Genomic DNA, 13,384 nt, shown 5'->3' with positions numbered 1-13,384 from the left:
ATAGGAAGACAGAATCCATTCTTCTGCTGCATATAAGAAACACACCTCAACTTCAAAGACAGATGGTACCTCAGAGTTAAGGGTTGGGAAAAGATTTTCCAATCGGACCCAAGAAACAAGCGGGGGTAGCAATCCTAATATCTAACAAATTACACTTTAAACTAAAAACAATCAAAAGTCATTTCATATTAATCACAGGAGAAATCCATCAGAATGAAGTTTCATTTCTGAACATCTATGCCCCAAATACAAAGGCATCCACATTTGTAAAAAACAAAAAAAAAAACATTGCTAAAACTCAAATCACACATAAAACCTCACACACTTATAATGGGAGACTTCAACCCCCACTGTCACCAATACACAGGACCATCAAACAGAAACTTAACAAAGAAACAAAGGAACTAATAGAAGTTATGACCCAATTGGGTTTAACAGACATTTATAGAACATTTCATCCAAACACAAAAGAATATACTTTCTTCTCAGCGCCACATGGAACCTTCTCAAAAATCAACCACATACTTGGGAACATAGTGAACCTCAACAGGTATAAAAAATCAGAATAACCCCCTGTGACCTCTCAGACGTCCATGCCTTAAAAGTTAGAATTCAACAACACAAACTGCAGGAAATCTACAAACTCATGGAAATTGAACAATGCACAAGTGCACCAGTCCTGGGTCAAGGAAGAAATAAAAAAAGAAATTAAAGTCTTCCTAGAATTCAGTAAGTATGAAGACACATACCCAAACTTATGGGGCACTTAGAAAGCATTGCTAAGAGGAAAGTTCATAGCACTAAGTGCCCACATGAAGAAACTGGAGAACAGTCACACTAGAGAATGGACAGCACAGCTGAAAGAGCAAAAAGAAGCAAACTCACCCCAGAGGAGTAGACAACAGGAAATAATCAAATTGAGGGCTGAAATCAATAAATTAGAAACTAGGAAAACAACACAAAGAATCAATGTAACAAAGAGTTGGTTCTTTGAGAAAATCAACAAGATAGACAAACCTTTATCCAAACTTATCAAAAGGCAGAAAGTGAACATGCAAATTAACAAAATCAGGAATGAAAAGGGGGACATAACAATGGACACTAAGGAAATCCAGAGAATCATTAAGTCATACTTTGAAAACCTGCACTCTACAAAATTCGAAAATCTGAAGGAAATGACAATTTTCTGAATAGATATCACTTACCAAAATTAAATCAAGAACAGATAAGCAATTTACATAGACCTATAACCCCTAATGAAATAGAATCAGTCATCAAAAGTCTCCCAACTAAAAAAAAAGCCCATGGCCAGATGGTTTCAGTGTAGAATTCTACCAGAAATTCAAAGAACAGCTAATACCAATTCTCCTTAAAGTATTCCACACAATAGAAGCAAAAGGGTAATTGCCAAACTTTGTATGAGGCTTCAATAACCTTGGTACCCACGCCACACAAAGACACAACTAAGAAAGAGAACTACAGACCAATATCCCTCATGAACACTGATGCAAAAATACTCAATAAAATACTAGCAAATCGAAACTAAGAACACATCAGAAAAATCATCCACCATGATCAAGTAAGCTTCATCCCAGGGATGCAGGGATGGTTCAACATACCAAAATTCATCAATGTAATCAACCATATAAACAAACTAAAAAAGAAAAATCACATGATCACCTCACTAGATGCTGAAAAGGCCTTTGACAAAATCCAACACCCCTTCATGATAAAGGTCTTGGAGAGATCAGGGATGACAGAAACATACCTAAACAAAATAAAAGCAATATACAGTAAACTAACAGCCAACATCAAACTAAATGGAGAGAAACTCAAGACAATTCCTCTAAAATCAGGAACAAGAAGACAAGGGCTGCCCACTCTCTCCATACCTCTTCAATATTGTACTTGAAATTCTAGCTAGAGCAATAAGACAACAAAAGGAGATTAAGGAGATACAAATTGTAGAGGAAGGGGTCAAACTTTCACTATTTGCAGATGATATGATAGTTTACATAAGTGACTCCAAAAACTCTAGCCAGGGAACTCCTACAGCTGATAAATACCTTCAGCAAAGTTGCAGGATACAAGATCAACTCAAGAAAATCAATAGCCCTACTATATACAAACGACAAAAGGCCTGAGAAAGAAATCAAAGAAATATCACCCTTTACAATTGCCACAAACAACATAAAATACCTTAAGGTAATGCTAACCAAACAAGTGAAAGATATGTCTGACAAGAACTTTGAATCTTTAAAGAAAGAAATTAAAGAAGATACCAGAAAATGGAAAGATCTCCCATGCTCTTGGATAGGTAGGATCAACATAGTAAAAAAGGCAATCTTGCCAAAAGCAATCTACAGATTCAATGCAATCCACATCAAAATCCCAGCATACCTATGAACATCTGATTTTTGACAAAGAAGCTAAAATTATACAATGGAAACAAGAAAGCATCTTCAACAAATGGTGCTGGCATAACTGGATGCTGATGTTTAGAAGACTGCAGATAGATCCATATCTATCACCATACACAAAACTTAAGTCCAAATAGATCAAAGACATCAACATAAATCCAGCCACACTGAACCTCTTAGAAGAGAAAGTGGAAGGTACCCTTGAACAAATTGGTACAGGAGACCCCTTTCTGAACATAACACCAGTAGCACAGACACTGAGATTGGCAATTAATAAATGGGACCTCCTGAAACTGAGAAGTTTCTGTAAGGCAAAGGACACAGCCAACAAGACAAAAAGGCAGCCCATAGAATGGGGAAAGATATTCACCAACCCCATATCTGACAGAGGACTGATCGCCAAAATTTACAAAGAACTCAGTAAGCAAGTCTCCAAAACACCAAAGGATCCAATTAAAAAGTGGGGGACTGAACTAAATAGAGAATTCTCAATAGAGTATAAAATGGCTGAGGGACACTTAAAGTACTCACCATCCTTAGCCATCAGGTAAATGCAAATCAAAACAACTCTAAGATACCATATTGCTCCTGTCAGAATGGCTAAAATCAAAAACACCATTGACAGTTTATGCTGGAGAGTATGTGGAGAAAGGGGAACACTCCTCCACTGCTGGTGGGAGTCCCAACTTGTACAGCCACTTTGGAAATCAGTATGGAGATTCCTCAGAAATATGGGAATAAAGCTACCACAAGACCCAGCAACTCCACTCTTAGGCATATACCCAAAGGATGCCCATTCATACAACAAGGACTTATGTTCAACTATGTTCATAGCAGCATTATTTGTAATAGCCAGAACCTGGAAGCAACCTAGTTGCCCCTCAAATGAGGAGTGGGTAGAGAAAATGTGGTACATTTACACAATGGAGTACTACTCAGTGGAAAAAAAAAACAATGGAATCTTGAAATTTGCAGGCAAATGGATGGAACTAGAAGAACCTATTCTGAGTGAGGTAACCCAGTCACAAAAAGACAAACATGGTATGTACTCACTCATATGGATTTTAGACATAGAGCAAGGGATTACTACCCTACAATCCACACCACCAGAGAAGCTAGGAAACAAGGAGGACCCTAAGAGAGACATACATGGTCTCCTGGAGAAGGGGAAAGGGACAAGATCTCCTGAGCTAATTGTGAGCATGGGGAAGGGGAGAGGGGTTAGGAGAAAGAGAAGTGGAGAAGAGGAGGGGAGAGGAGGACAGGAGGGAGCAGGAAGATCGAGTAAGGGGAAGAATAGAGGAGAGGAAGAAAAGAGATACCATAATAGAGGGGACCATTATAGGTTTAAAGAGAAATCTGGAACTAGGGAAATGTCCAGAGATCTACAAAGATCACCCCAACTAACAATCAAAGCAATAGTGGAGAGCCCTTCTCCAATAATGAGAGTGATGACTACCTTATGTGCCATCCTAGAGCCTTCCATCCAGTAGCTGATGAAAGCAGAAGCAGACACTCACAGCTAAACACTGAGCTGAACTCCTGGAATCCAGTTGCATAGAGGGAGGAATGATGAGCAAAGGAGTCAAGACCAGGCTGGAGAAACCCACAGAAACAGCTGACCTGAACAAAGGGGAGCTCATGGACCCCAGACTGGTAGCTGGGAAACCAGCATAGGACTGTTCCAGACCCACTGAACATGGATGTCAGTTTGGAGGGCTGGGCAATCTATAAATCAGTATTTATTCCTAGTACACAAACGGACTTTGGGAGCCCACTCCACATAGAGGGATACTCTCTCAGCCTAGACACACTGGAAAGGTCTAGGCCCTGCTCCAAATGATATGACAGACTTTGAAGATCCCCCATGGAAGGCCTCACCCTCCCTGGGGAGCAGAAAGGGGATGGGATAGGGTGTCGGTGGGGGGCAGGGAGAGGGAATTGGGATTGACATGTAAAACAAGCTTGTTTCTAATTTAAATTTAAAAAAACTTCTCAAAACTCAAACTCTAAAGTCATTCTGACTTCACATTAACTTTGGGGATTTTCAGAGGGACCTAAAATTTTCTAATGAAAATGATTTTGTTCCCTTTCTTATATAATAAGGTGGGGGAGTAAGAGAGTGAGAGGAGGACCTCTACTAATTAATTAGACTTACTTGCTTGGGAAGAATTATCAAGCAAAAGTGAAACTGATTAGAGTCCCACCTGGTGTGTTAAACTGAGCAGCTTAAAATGCTGACAAATGACAAGTACTGCTTAACTATCTTTATGACATGACACGTGTGTTAGAGACAGCTGACTGACATGACACTTGTGTGTTAGAGACAGATGACTCACATGATACTTCTGTGTTATAGACAGCTGACTGACATGATACTTGTGTGTTACAGACAGATGACTCACATGATACTTCTGTGTTATAGACAGCTGACTGACATGATACTTGTGTGTTACAGACAGATGACTCACATGATACTTCTGTGTTATAGACAGCTGACTGACATGACACTTGTGTGTTAGAGACAGATGACTCACATGATACTTCTGTGTTATAGACAGCTGACTGACATGATACTTGTGTGTTACAGACAGATGACTCACATGATACTTCTGTGTTATAGACAGCTGACTGACATGATACTTGTGTGTTACAGACAGATGACTCATATGATACTTCTGTGTTATAGACAGATGCCTGACATGACACTTGTGTGTTATAGACAGATGACTGACATGACACTTCTATGTTATAGACAGATAACCGACATGACAAGTACAGTGAGTTTTCCAGAAACCATATGAAATTCTTAGAAATCTAGTAGACCCTGGCATAATTTATCAGTTACAATTCAAATTATCTGAAATGTCACAGCAATAACTACTTTTCTACATTAATCACGTTATAATGAACTCCCATTAAACCTTTACCCATGGTTTTTACTCCTGAATGACCTGCAGGTTTTTTCTGTTTTTGAATTTTTTTCTCCAATGTCTTTCACACAGTGTTATAAGCATCTATTATATATACAAAAAAAACTGCCAGAAGATTTATGGGAAAGTCTGTAAACTATGGGTTTCTGGTAACTTCAAGATCATACCACTGGGCTGGGTAAGACCCTCCAGAGCCCTGTGGAAAGCTAAGCAACCAGAAGGTAGCAGGCCTGGGCTCCACAGAGCAAGACTCAAAGAACTAGCAGGTTACCATGCATATGATCTTGTTTGAAATATTTCTGGCACTTCAATGTTTGTTGTCCAGATTTAAAGCTCCCCTTTTCCTCTCAAGGCCTGGAAATTAACAGCAGTTTAGGAAAGTAACCCTTTACAAACAGAAGGAGGCAGCATTTTTTTCTCTCTGAATGTTTGTCCCTCTGTCTGAATCCAAAATTCCAAAGCTCTCACTGCGCACAGGAGAGCCTGTTTTTCTTCTCATGGGTCACTGTGTATGAGGCTTTGTCTTGACGTCTTGGCCTGGAGTGGATTCTAAAACTCTGTCCTGAGGCTCCATGTTACCAGACAGCCTGAAGAAACCTGGCCGTCTCTATAGCACCAGTGAAGTCTGCTGTATATCGTCAGCACTATGGCTGGAAAGTTCTATTTGAGAATAAGCACAGATCTGGCTTCTTTGGCATACTTCTGTAAAGTTTAAATAGACTAAACTTAACTTACAAGCAAGTTAGTTTTACTGTGATTGTCTCTGATAAGAAATGTGGATGGTAGTAGAAAAAAATTATACTTCTATAGAGAACCATGTTGCACCCAGGCTCTCATTCTGGCCACTGCCTTTGAAGTCTCAGCTATCTGACTTCACAGGCTCCTGATGCAGTGTAATTCCCTCCTGACAGGGACACTCACAATCTCTCTTGTGTGTTTCACCCTTGTGAGTCTTCAAGCCTTTTAGATGTCCACTAACTTGGCAAACAGTCTCTGCAGGAATCAAACAACAAAATCTGTATGCACAGGAGTCATCAGCAGAGCCTGCTGAGTGCGGCTGTGCACCCTGGGTGCAGAGAAGGAGACCTGAGGACTGGGAGAATGCGTCAGAGCTGTCACACTGTCAAGTCAAAAGAGAAGAATCTGGAAGAACAAGTCAGTAAACAACCTGGAGAAACGCCTTGCCTGGTTTCTCAGACATAAACTCAGGTGTGTTTCTTGCCAATAGCAATTAGTGAATTTGCTTTTCCAGTTCAATTCAGTCACTCATCCACTAGTCACTTTCATAGGCGCTGGACATTTCTAATGGAGATATTTGTAAATGAATAAACAGCTGAAGAGCCTCTTGTACATGCCCCACAAGAATTCTTATTCTTTGCTGAGAGAATTAGACTTCCCCAGGGATGAGCTCCCTAGCTGGTTATCCAACACCAAGCAGTCAGCCCTGAAAGCAAATGCATGCAAGCAGGACTCAGCAGGTTGTGGGGTGTGTGTGTGTGTGTGCGTGTGTGTGTGTCTGTCTGTCTGTGTGTCTGTCTGTCTGTGTGTCTGTCTGTCTGTGTGTCTGTGTGTCTGTCTGTGTGTGCCTGTGTCTGTCTGTGTGTTTGTGTGTGTGTAGTGTGTGTGTGTCTGTCTGTCTGTCTGTGTCTGTGTGTGTGTGTGTGTGTGTGTGTGTGTGTATAAAACAGTAACATTTAAAGGAAAAGAGGCCATGAATTTGAGAGGGATGGGGAAGCTGGGAGGAACTGGGAAAGGTAAAATTGCATAAATATACTTTAATTTCAAATGTTTTTAAAAAGTGAATGTCTATTCTAGCACTGATGGTACTGAGGGAAATGATGGAATGTTTCTTTAGAAGAATTAATGGAATATATTTAACAACAGATAAATGCATTAAGAGGTAACATATATTGATAAAAAACAGATCTCACAATGTGTATTAGTGAATCAAGTTACAAAATTATGCAGGTACTTACATAAAACTGTCAGTACACAAAATGATATTGCCTGTTGTTACATGTCTTCACACAGCTAATGACATATAACACATGGCTTTTTATTATATTTTGTTACCTATCTGACAATAGTTACCTCTGGGAACAAGAGTAATGGTGCCAAAGGGTAACTAGAGAAAACTGCATCTCTTTGAAATTTTTTTTGGCTAAAAGTCTTAGGGTTTCTATTGTTGTGAAGGGTATTCTATGACCACAACTCTTACAGAGAAAAAACATTTCATTGGGGTGGCTTACATTTTCAGAGATTTAGTTCATTATCATCATGGTGGGACACGGTGGCATGCAGGTAGACACGGTGCTGGAGTAGTAGCTGAGAGTCCTACATCTTGACTTGCAGGCAACAGGAAGTGAACTGAGACACTGGCTGTGACTAGAGCATATAGGAGATCTCAAAGCCCGCCTCCAGTGACACACTTCCTCCAACAAGGCCACGCCTACTCCAACAAAGACACACCTCCTAATAGTGTCACTAGTTTGGGAGGCCATTTTCTTTCAAATCACCACAAATAACTATGTCAAAAGTTCACTATACCAACTGTGGCTATGCGTTGATACAAATGCAAATAAGTCAAATGGATCTTTTCTCCAGGAAAATTATTCCTACATTTCTGGGAGGTGGTGACACATGCTTATAATCCTGGCACTCAGGAGGCAGAGGCAGAAGGATCTCTGTGAGTTTGAGGCCAGCCTGGTCTACAACTCAAGTTCCAGGACAGCCAGAGCTGGTACACAGAGAAACCCTATCTCGATAAACTAAATAAATAAATAGCATTCCTACATAAAAAGGGGAAATAAAAGGCATGCCAATAATTATCAATCTTATTTAGAGATAAATTTAGAAGTGCAGGGACTTGAGCAGAAAAGAAACATCACACTCCTGGATTGTTAGAGAAACAATTTAACACTGTCAATTCTCTACAGCACTCTCAAGCCATCTCAGTTCTAATCAAACCTTCGCTAGGACTTACTGGACAGGGACAGAGACACTTAAGTTCTTGTTCTGTGTCAGAGCTGTCCCAGCACTGATGGAGACAAGCCCTGGGGATCTTGTTACAATGTAGATCTAACCTAGTATTCTCCACTGAGCCGAGACTACCTTTCTAATGAGATCCAAGATGCCATGCCAACAGCCTAAGAGACAGACAGTAGCTAAGATATGGAAAGTAGATGTAGGAGAAATAAGGCAAATAAGCCAGCACCCACATGGCAGCTCACAACTGTCTGCAACTCCAGTCCCAGGGGATCCAATGCCCTCCTCTGACTTCCAAGGGCACTAGGCATGAACAGGGTGCATAGACATACATGCAGACAGAACACACACACACACACACAAAGTATTTTTTTTATTTTTAAAGAAACACTCAAATGACAAGAAAGTAGGGTGGATATTTAAATAATAATAGCAACAGGTTATGCTTATTAGATGTTTGACTAGCAGCTGGGATGGGACTCCTCTCCTCTCCTTTTTTTCTTTGAGACAGGGTCTCTCTTCAGCCCTGGCTGTCCTGGGACTTACTATGTGGACCAGGCTGACCTCAATGTCACAGAGATCCAACTGTCTCTGCCTCTGGAGTGCTGGGATTAACAGTGTGCACTACCACCGCCCAGCATCCTGTACACCATTTTTTAAGGCAACACTGGAACAGCTTAGTAAGGAAATACCTGGCATGAAAAGCCCAGAAATCCTGACCACCAGAAACTGATATGGAGACTAGAAACATGTGGTCAAAGGAAGTGCAGACTAATAGTGTTCAAATTACTTCCAAATCCCTCAAAGCACCATGAGTCCCACACATTAAACAAGGACCACCCGGTCAGAGTCCATGAAGACACATTTTGAGTCCATAGGCAAAAATCTATGTTATAACTGACGCTTCTTGACAATGAAATACTATTCCATTAGTTTCTCGGTGTGGTGTCTGAATGAGCTGTCTCCCTATGTCTCAGGCTTTTGAATACTTGTCCCCTAGCTGGTGGCTGTTTGAGAAGGATTAGAAGTGGCCTTACTGGAGAAATATGACAGTGCAAATGGGCTTTGGGGTTTCAAAAGACTCCCACCATTTCATGTTAGCTCTCTCTGCTTCCTGTTTGTGGGTCCAGACGCGAGCTCTCAGCTGCTCCTGCTGCCCTGCCTGATGCTTGCTGTCCTGGTGGTGCTGAGCTATTATCCCTTTGAAATAAACCCTTCCTTCTCTAAGTTGCCTTCGTCGTGGTCTTTTATCACAGCAATAAAAAGGCAGCTAATATACCTGAAAGTGAGGATCTGCAAGAGACTGCATGGCTACGTCAGAGATCTCACAAATGAAATGTCTGTATGGGAAATGTCTGTCATCCTAACAGAAGCAATGTTTCCTATCAGTTAGGCAGAGGGGTCTACACTTGTTATCATCCACTGTATGTACTCAGCAAAACGTTAACAGCTAACGGCAAATGACTGCCTTACCCTGCTAGGTAAGCCAAATACGCCTGCTATTCCGTGCCTAGGCCTAACGTAGGTCTAGTTAAAGAAATAAGCCAACTAATTCAAAATAGAGTACGTGTCATATGCAGGCCCATTGTCCCTTTGCTCAAGGTTTCCCCACATACATGATTTTGTTAGAGCTGAAATAAGTACAGCCAACATTAGTAAATGCTACACATAGATAATCCTAGGATCCAGGTAGTGTCAGGTAAGTCCTCGGATGACTTATCAGCAAGAACACACCCGGAAATGAGGAACCACTAGAATACGCATAAGGGCTTTAAAGGCAAATTCCTAGTGTAGTAACTTTAATCTACTAATACATTAATATTATCCCACCAGAGACAATATGAAATGGTGATTTTACCTGAAAAAATCTTAACTACAGTGGAAATGTAACAATTCTATCCACTCACCTCCTAAAATTATTTTATTCATTTATTAACTATCTTATAAAATATATTCTTGGGGGAATAAATCAAAAAGAACAAAAACTAGACCCCTTCCAAGTTTACATGTTACAAAGGAGACTTAAACAGATCAACTTCAATACAAGCTGATTTCATTCCAGCTTCCACGAAGATCTCAGTCTAGCCCTGCCTAAGCACATGGTGCTTTTGCAAGTCGGTATGTTTAACCAAAATTAATACATCAATAGCAGAATGGTACATGTTTGAGCACCATTACATTCTAAATATAAAACCCTCCAAATCCATAAAAGTGCTTAAAAAATCAACATTTTTACATAATAAAAATGCTGACAGCAGAAATAAAGCATTGAGCTTAAATGGCAGAAGCTGTGATAAGCAATTGTGTTTTTGAAAAAGAAAAAGTTTGAAAGTCTTATAAAAATGACAGCAAATGGTTTCAAACTAGCAGGAGTGCAAAGGGAGCCTGAGGTAGGAGTCGGGTTACCCGTTCACGGACAATAGCAGACCCTTGACATACCACAGTCCGAAGGCATTGGTGCTGCCGAAATGGAAAAGATAACTGGTGTGTCAGAGCCTGTGAATAAAAACGGGTATCTTCCGATCAGCGAGCTTCCTTCCAATGGGAAATCTGGGAGGTCCTCTATGGTCATCTTCTAGAAAGCCACCTATAACAGGAAAGGGACACTCAGAACATTTCCACTCCACTAGTGCTCAGCTTGGGATGACCGCCTTCAGTCACAGAGACCCTGACAGTCTTTCATGCAGTCAGCCTGACATCTTCAATGCCCGGGCAAACAGCGGTTTAGGGACTATGTGTCACTTCCCACAGGCTCGCACCAGCCCATGCACTGTTGCAATACAAGGCTCAGGAGAGATAAACTATAACTGGCCTTTTCTAAAGAAATTAACTTGCCACTAAGATAAAAACCTGCTCTCAAGGCTGAGCTGATCCCAATGGGAGGCACTAAACAAGGGCACACTGCCCTCAGGAAGCCGACCTTCAAGCCCAGGATGCGACATCGCCTGCCAGTGGAGCCCATTACACATACACATCACATGGGACTTGCAGGGTGCCATTATTACCTGATATCCCAGAAAACATCACCGAAAATTAATTATTTCCACAAACGGAAAAGATGGCTGAGCTACCCCACTTAGCAATGTGGGGTCTGTTTACTCCACGACAGGAGGGGGGCTGTGACTTTAAACCCTATCAACTCATACTAGCCTTCACCCAGAAAACAGAGTATGTAGACCAAATTTTTTCTAAACTAGACCTGTAATATACCCAGCCTATATATCTCAGAAATGCTGTAGAGGGCAGAGAAATGTTAAGTGGAGCTCGGCTATAAAACTAAAGTCTTAGCTTCTTTTGATTCTGTTTTGAAATATTATGAATTCTCATGTTTATTTTTAGATATAAGCAAGACTTTAGATTACATTCAATACAAAGAACACCAGTAAACAAAAAAATAGCTAACTAGCAGCTTAATCTAGTAGGAGATATGATTCTGTGTGTGCTTTTAACATTTGGGAAAGGAACATATGCTTGACGAGACTAGAGTCATTTGGGAAGGACTCTCAACTGAGAGCTCCACCAGATGGGCCTATGGGCAAGCCTGTGTGTGATGCATGTCTTGATGGGTGAATGATGGGGGAGGGCACAGCTCACTGTGGGCAGGGCCATCCCTGGGCTGGTGGTCCTGTGTGCTGTAAGAAAGCAGGCAAGCCAAGGGGAGCAAACCAGTAAACAGCATTCCTCCATGGCCTCTGCATCAGCTCCTGCCTCCAGGTTCCTGCCCTGCTTCAGTTCCTGCCCTGACTTCCTGGGTAATAGACTTACAAACTGTAAAAGGAAATAAACGTTCCTCAGCAAGCTGTTTTTGATAATGATGTTTCATCACTGCTACAGAGACCCTAAGAGAGCTTCTTAAGCTAACGGAACCACCTTATCAGCCCACTCAGCTACAAGGAAACTGTCGCTTGGAACTAACTGGTTTCCTTCCCACTTAATTCAGACCTTTTCTCTCTGTGAGCAGAAGCCAGCACCAACAGTGTGCTCTCTTTTGGCTTAAAAAGCATACACTTATGCACACAGGAATGTTGTATGTTAAACAAACTAGCCTCGCTCTTACTATATTAAAGGAATCTCAATTTTTTGTGGGAGGGGGAAACTGGTGCACCCAACACATGGAGTCTTTGGGCATTAACCTTGCCGCACACACAGGAACAACGCAAAAGCAAAGGGTTAGTGTTAAATACCGAGGCGCTCTTCGTTAGCCGTTCCAAACAGAAAGGCACACCACTAACACCGCCCCTTCCTTCTCTTACACTCCCATCTACGGGTCCCACTTGCAGGCCCGTCTGCTTGGTAACAAATCGGGGTAAATATTCCCCCAAAGTAGATAGGAAGCTTCCTTGGAACCAAAACACAAAAACGAAACTTAGTGAACATCCATTACGGTTCCACACACAAGGCCCCGTTGGAGATGTTTCAGAGTTGACAAAAAAGGGTGGCTGGTGGAGCATGCATGGTAGATAGCTTATAATCTGTTTTTAAAGTGAAGTATGGCTGATGAGCACACAGGCAATGACACAGAAGAGGGCATGCTCCCACCAGTGACCTACAGGAAACTTTGCCCTGGGAACGTCCTGTCCTGAGCTGAGCCTGGGAAGCAACTGAAAAGGGCAGCCTGCTGTAGGGTGTGCAGCTGGGAGAGCAGGCAGATGCAAAGCTATCTCCATTTTGGGTTTGGGGTGGGTGTCTATGCTAGTTCTTAACCCACAGAAAAACCACACCACTCAATTCCATAAGCTCCGTGGAACCGGCATACCAAAAGAGACTGGCATACTTAAAACCATGTTTTAGGAAGAGTAATCGACTGTAATCACACTTTGGGGACTCAGACATGTTTTCTATACTCTTAATTTGTCAGCAAAGCGATGAGAAAATTGTTTGGTGTGATCCCCAGAGTACCTTTCATTTCCTGCAGACTGTCAAGACCTACATGTGGGGGGACAGCTCCGTGGGTGAAGCGTCTGCTGCACAGGTTAAGGACTGGAGTTGAGATCTTCGGGGCACACATTAAAGCGGGGTGGGTAAAGTGGCCCTCCTGTAACAGCA

The 13,384-nt window shown here is 41.6% G+C and overlaps 1 protein-coding gene across 6 annotated transcripts in view; it reads right to left on the bottom strand.

The window, feature by feature from the left end:
- The window catches only part of Clip4 (CAP-Gly domain containing linker protein family member 4), an 84,135-nt gene that overhangs the window by 48,605 nt on the left and 22,146 nt on the right, over nt 1–13,384 (bottom strand). For 5 of the 6 annotated variants that reach the window (XM_021229257.2, XM_040730767.1, XM_040730766.1 and 2 more), the window contains exon 2: nt 10,778–10,925. The exons of the other annotated variant lie outside the window; for it this stretch is intronic. In XM_021229257.2, the coding sequence (XP_021084916.1) occupies nt 10,778–10,910 (133 nt within the window). In that variant the 5' untranslated portion in view covers nt 10,911–10,925. The remainder of the gene's footprint in view (nt 1–10,777; nt 10,926–13,384) is intronic. 6 annotated transcript variants of the gene reach the window in all.

The sequence above is a fragment of the Mesocricetus auratus genome, unplaced genomic scaffold, assembly GCF_017639785.1.
Source record: "Mesocricetus auratus isolate SY011 unplaced genomic scaffold, BCM_Maur_2.0 Super-Scaffold_100024, whole genome shotgun sequence".
Taxonomy (NCBI): domain Eukaryota; kingdom Metazoa; phylum Chordata; class Mammalia; order Rodentia; family Cricetidae; genus Mesocricetus; species Mesocricetus auratus.
This window is presented reverse-complemented; position numbering and strand designations above follow the sequence as displayed.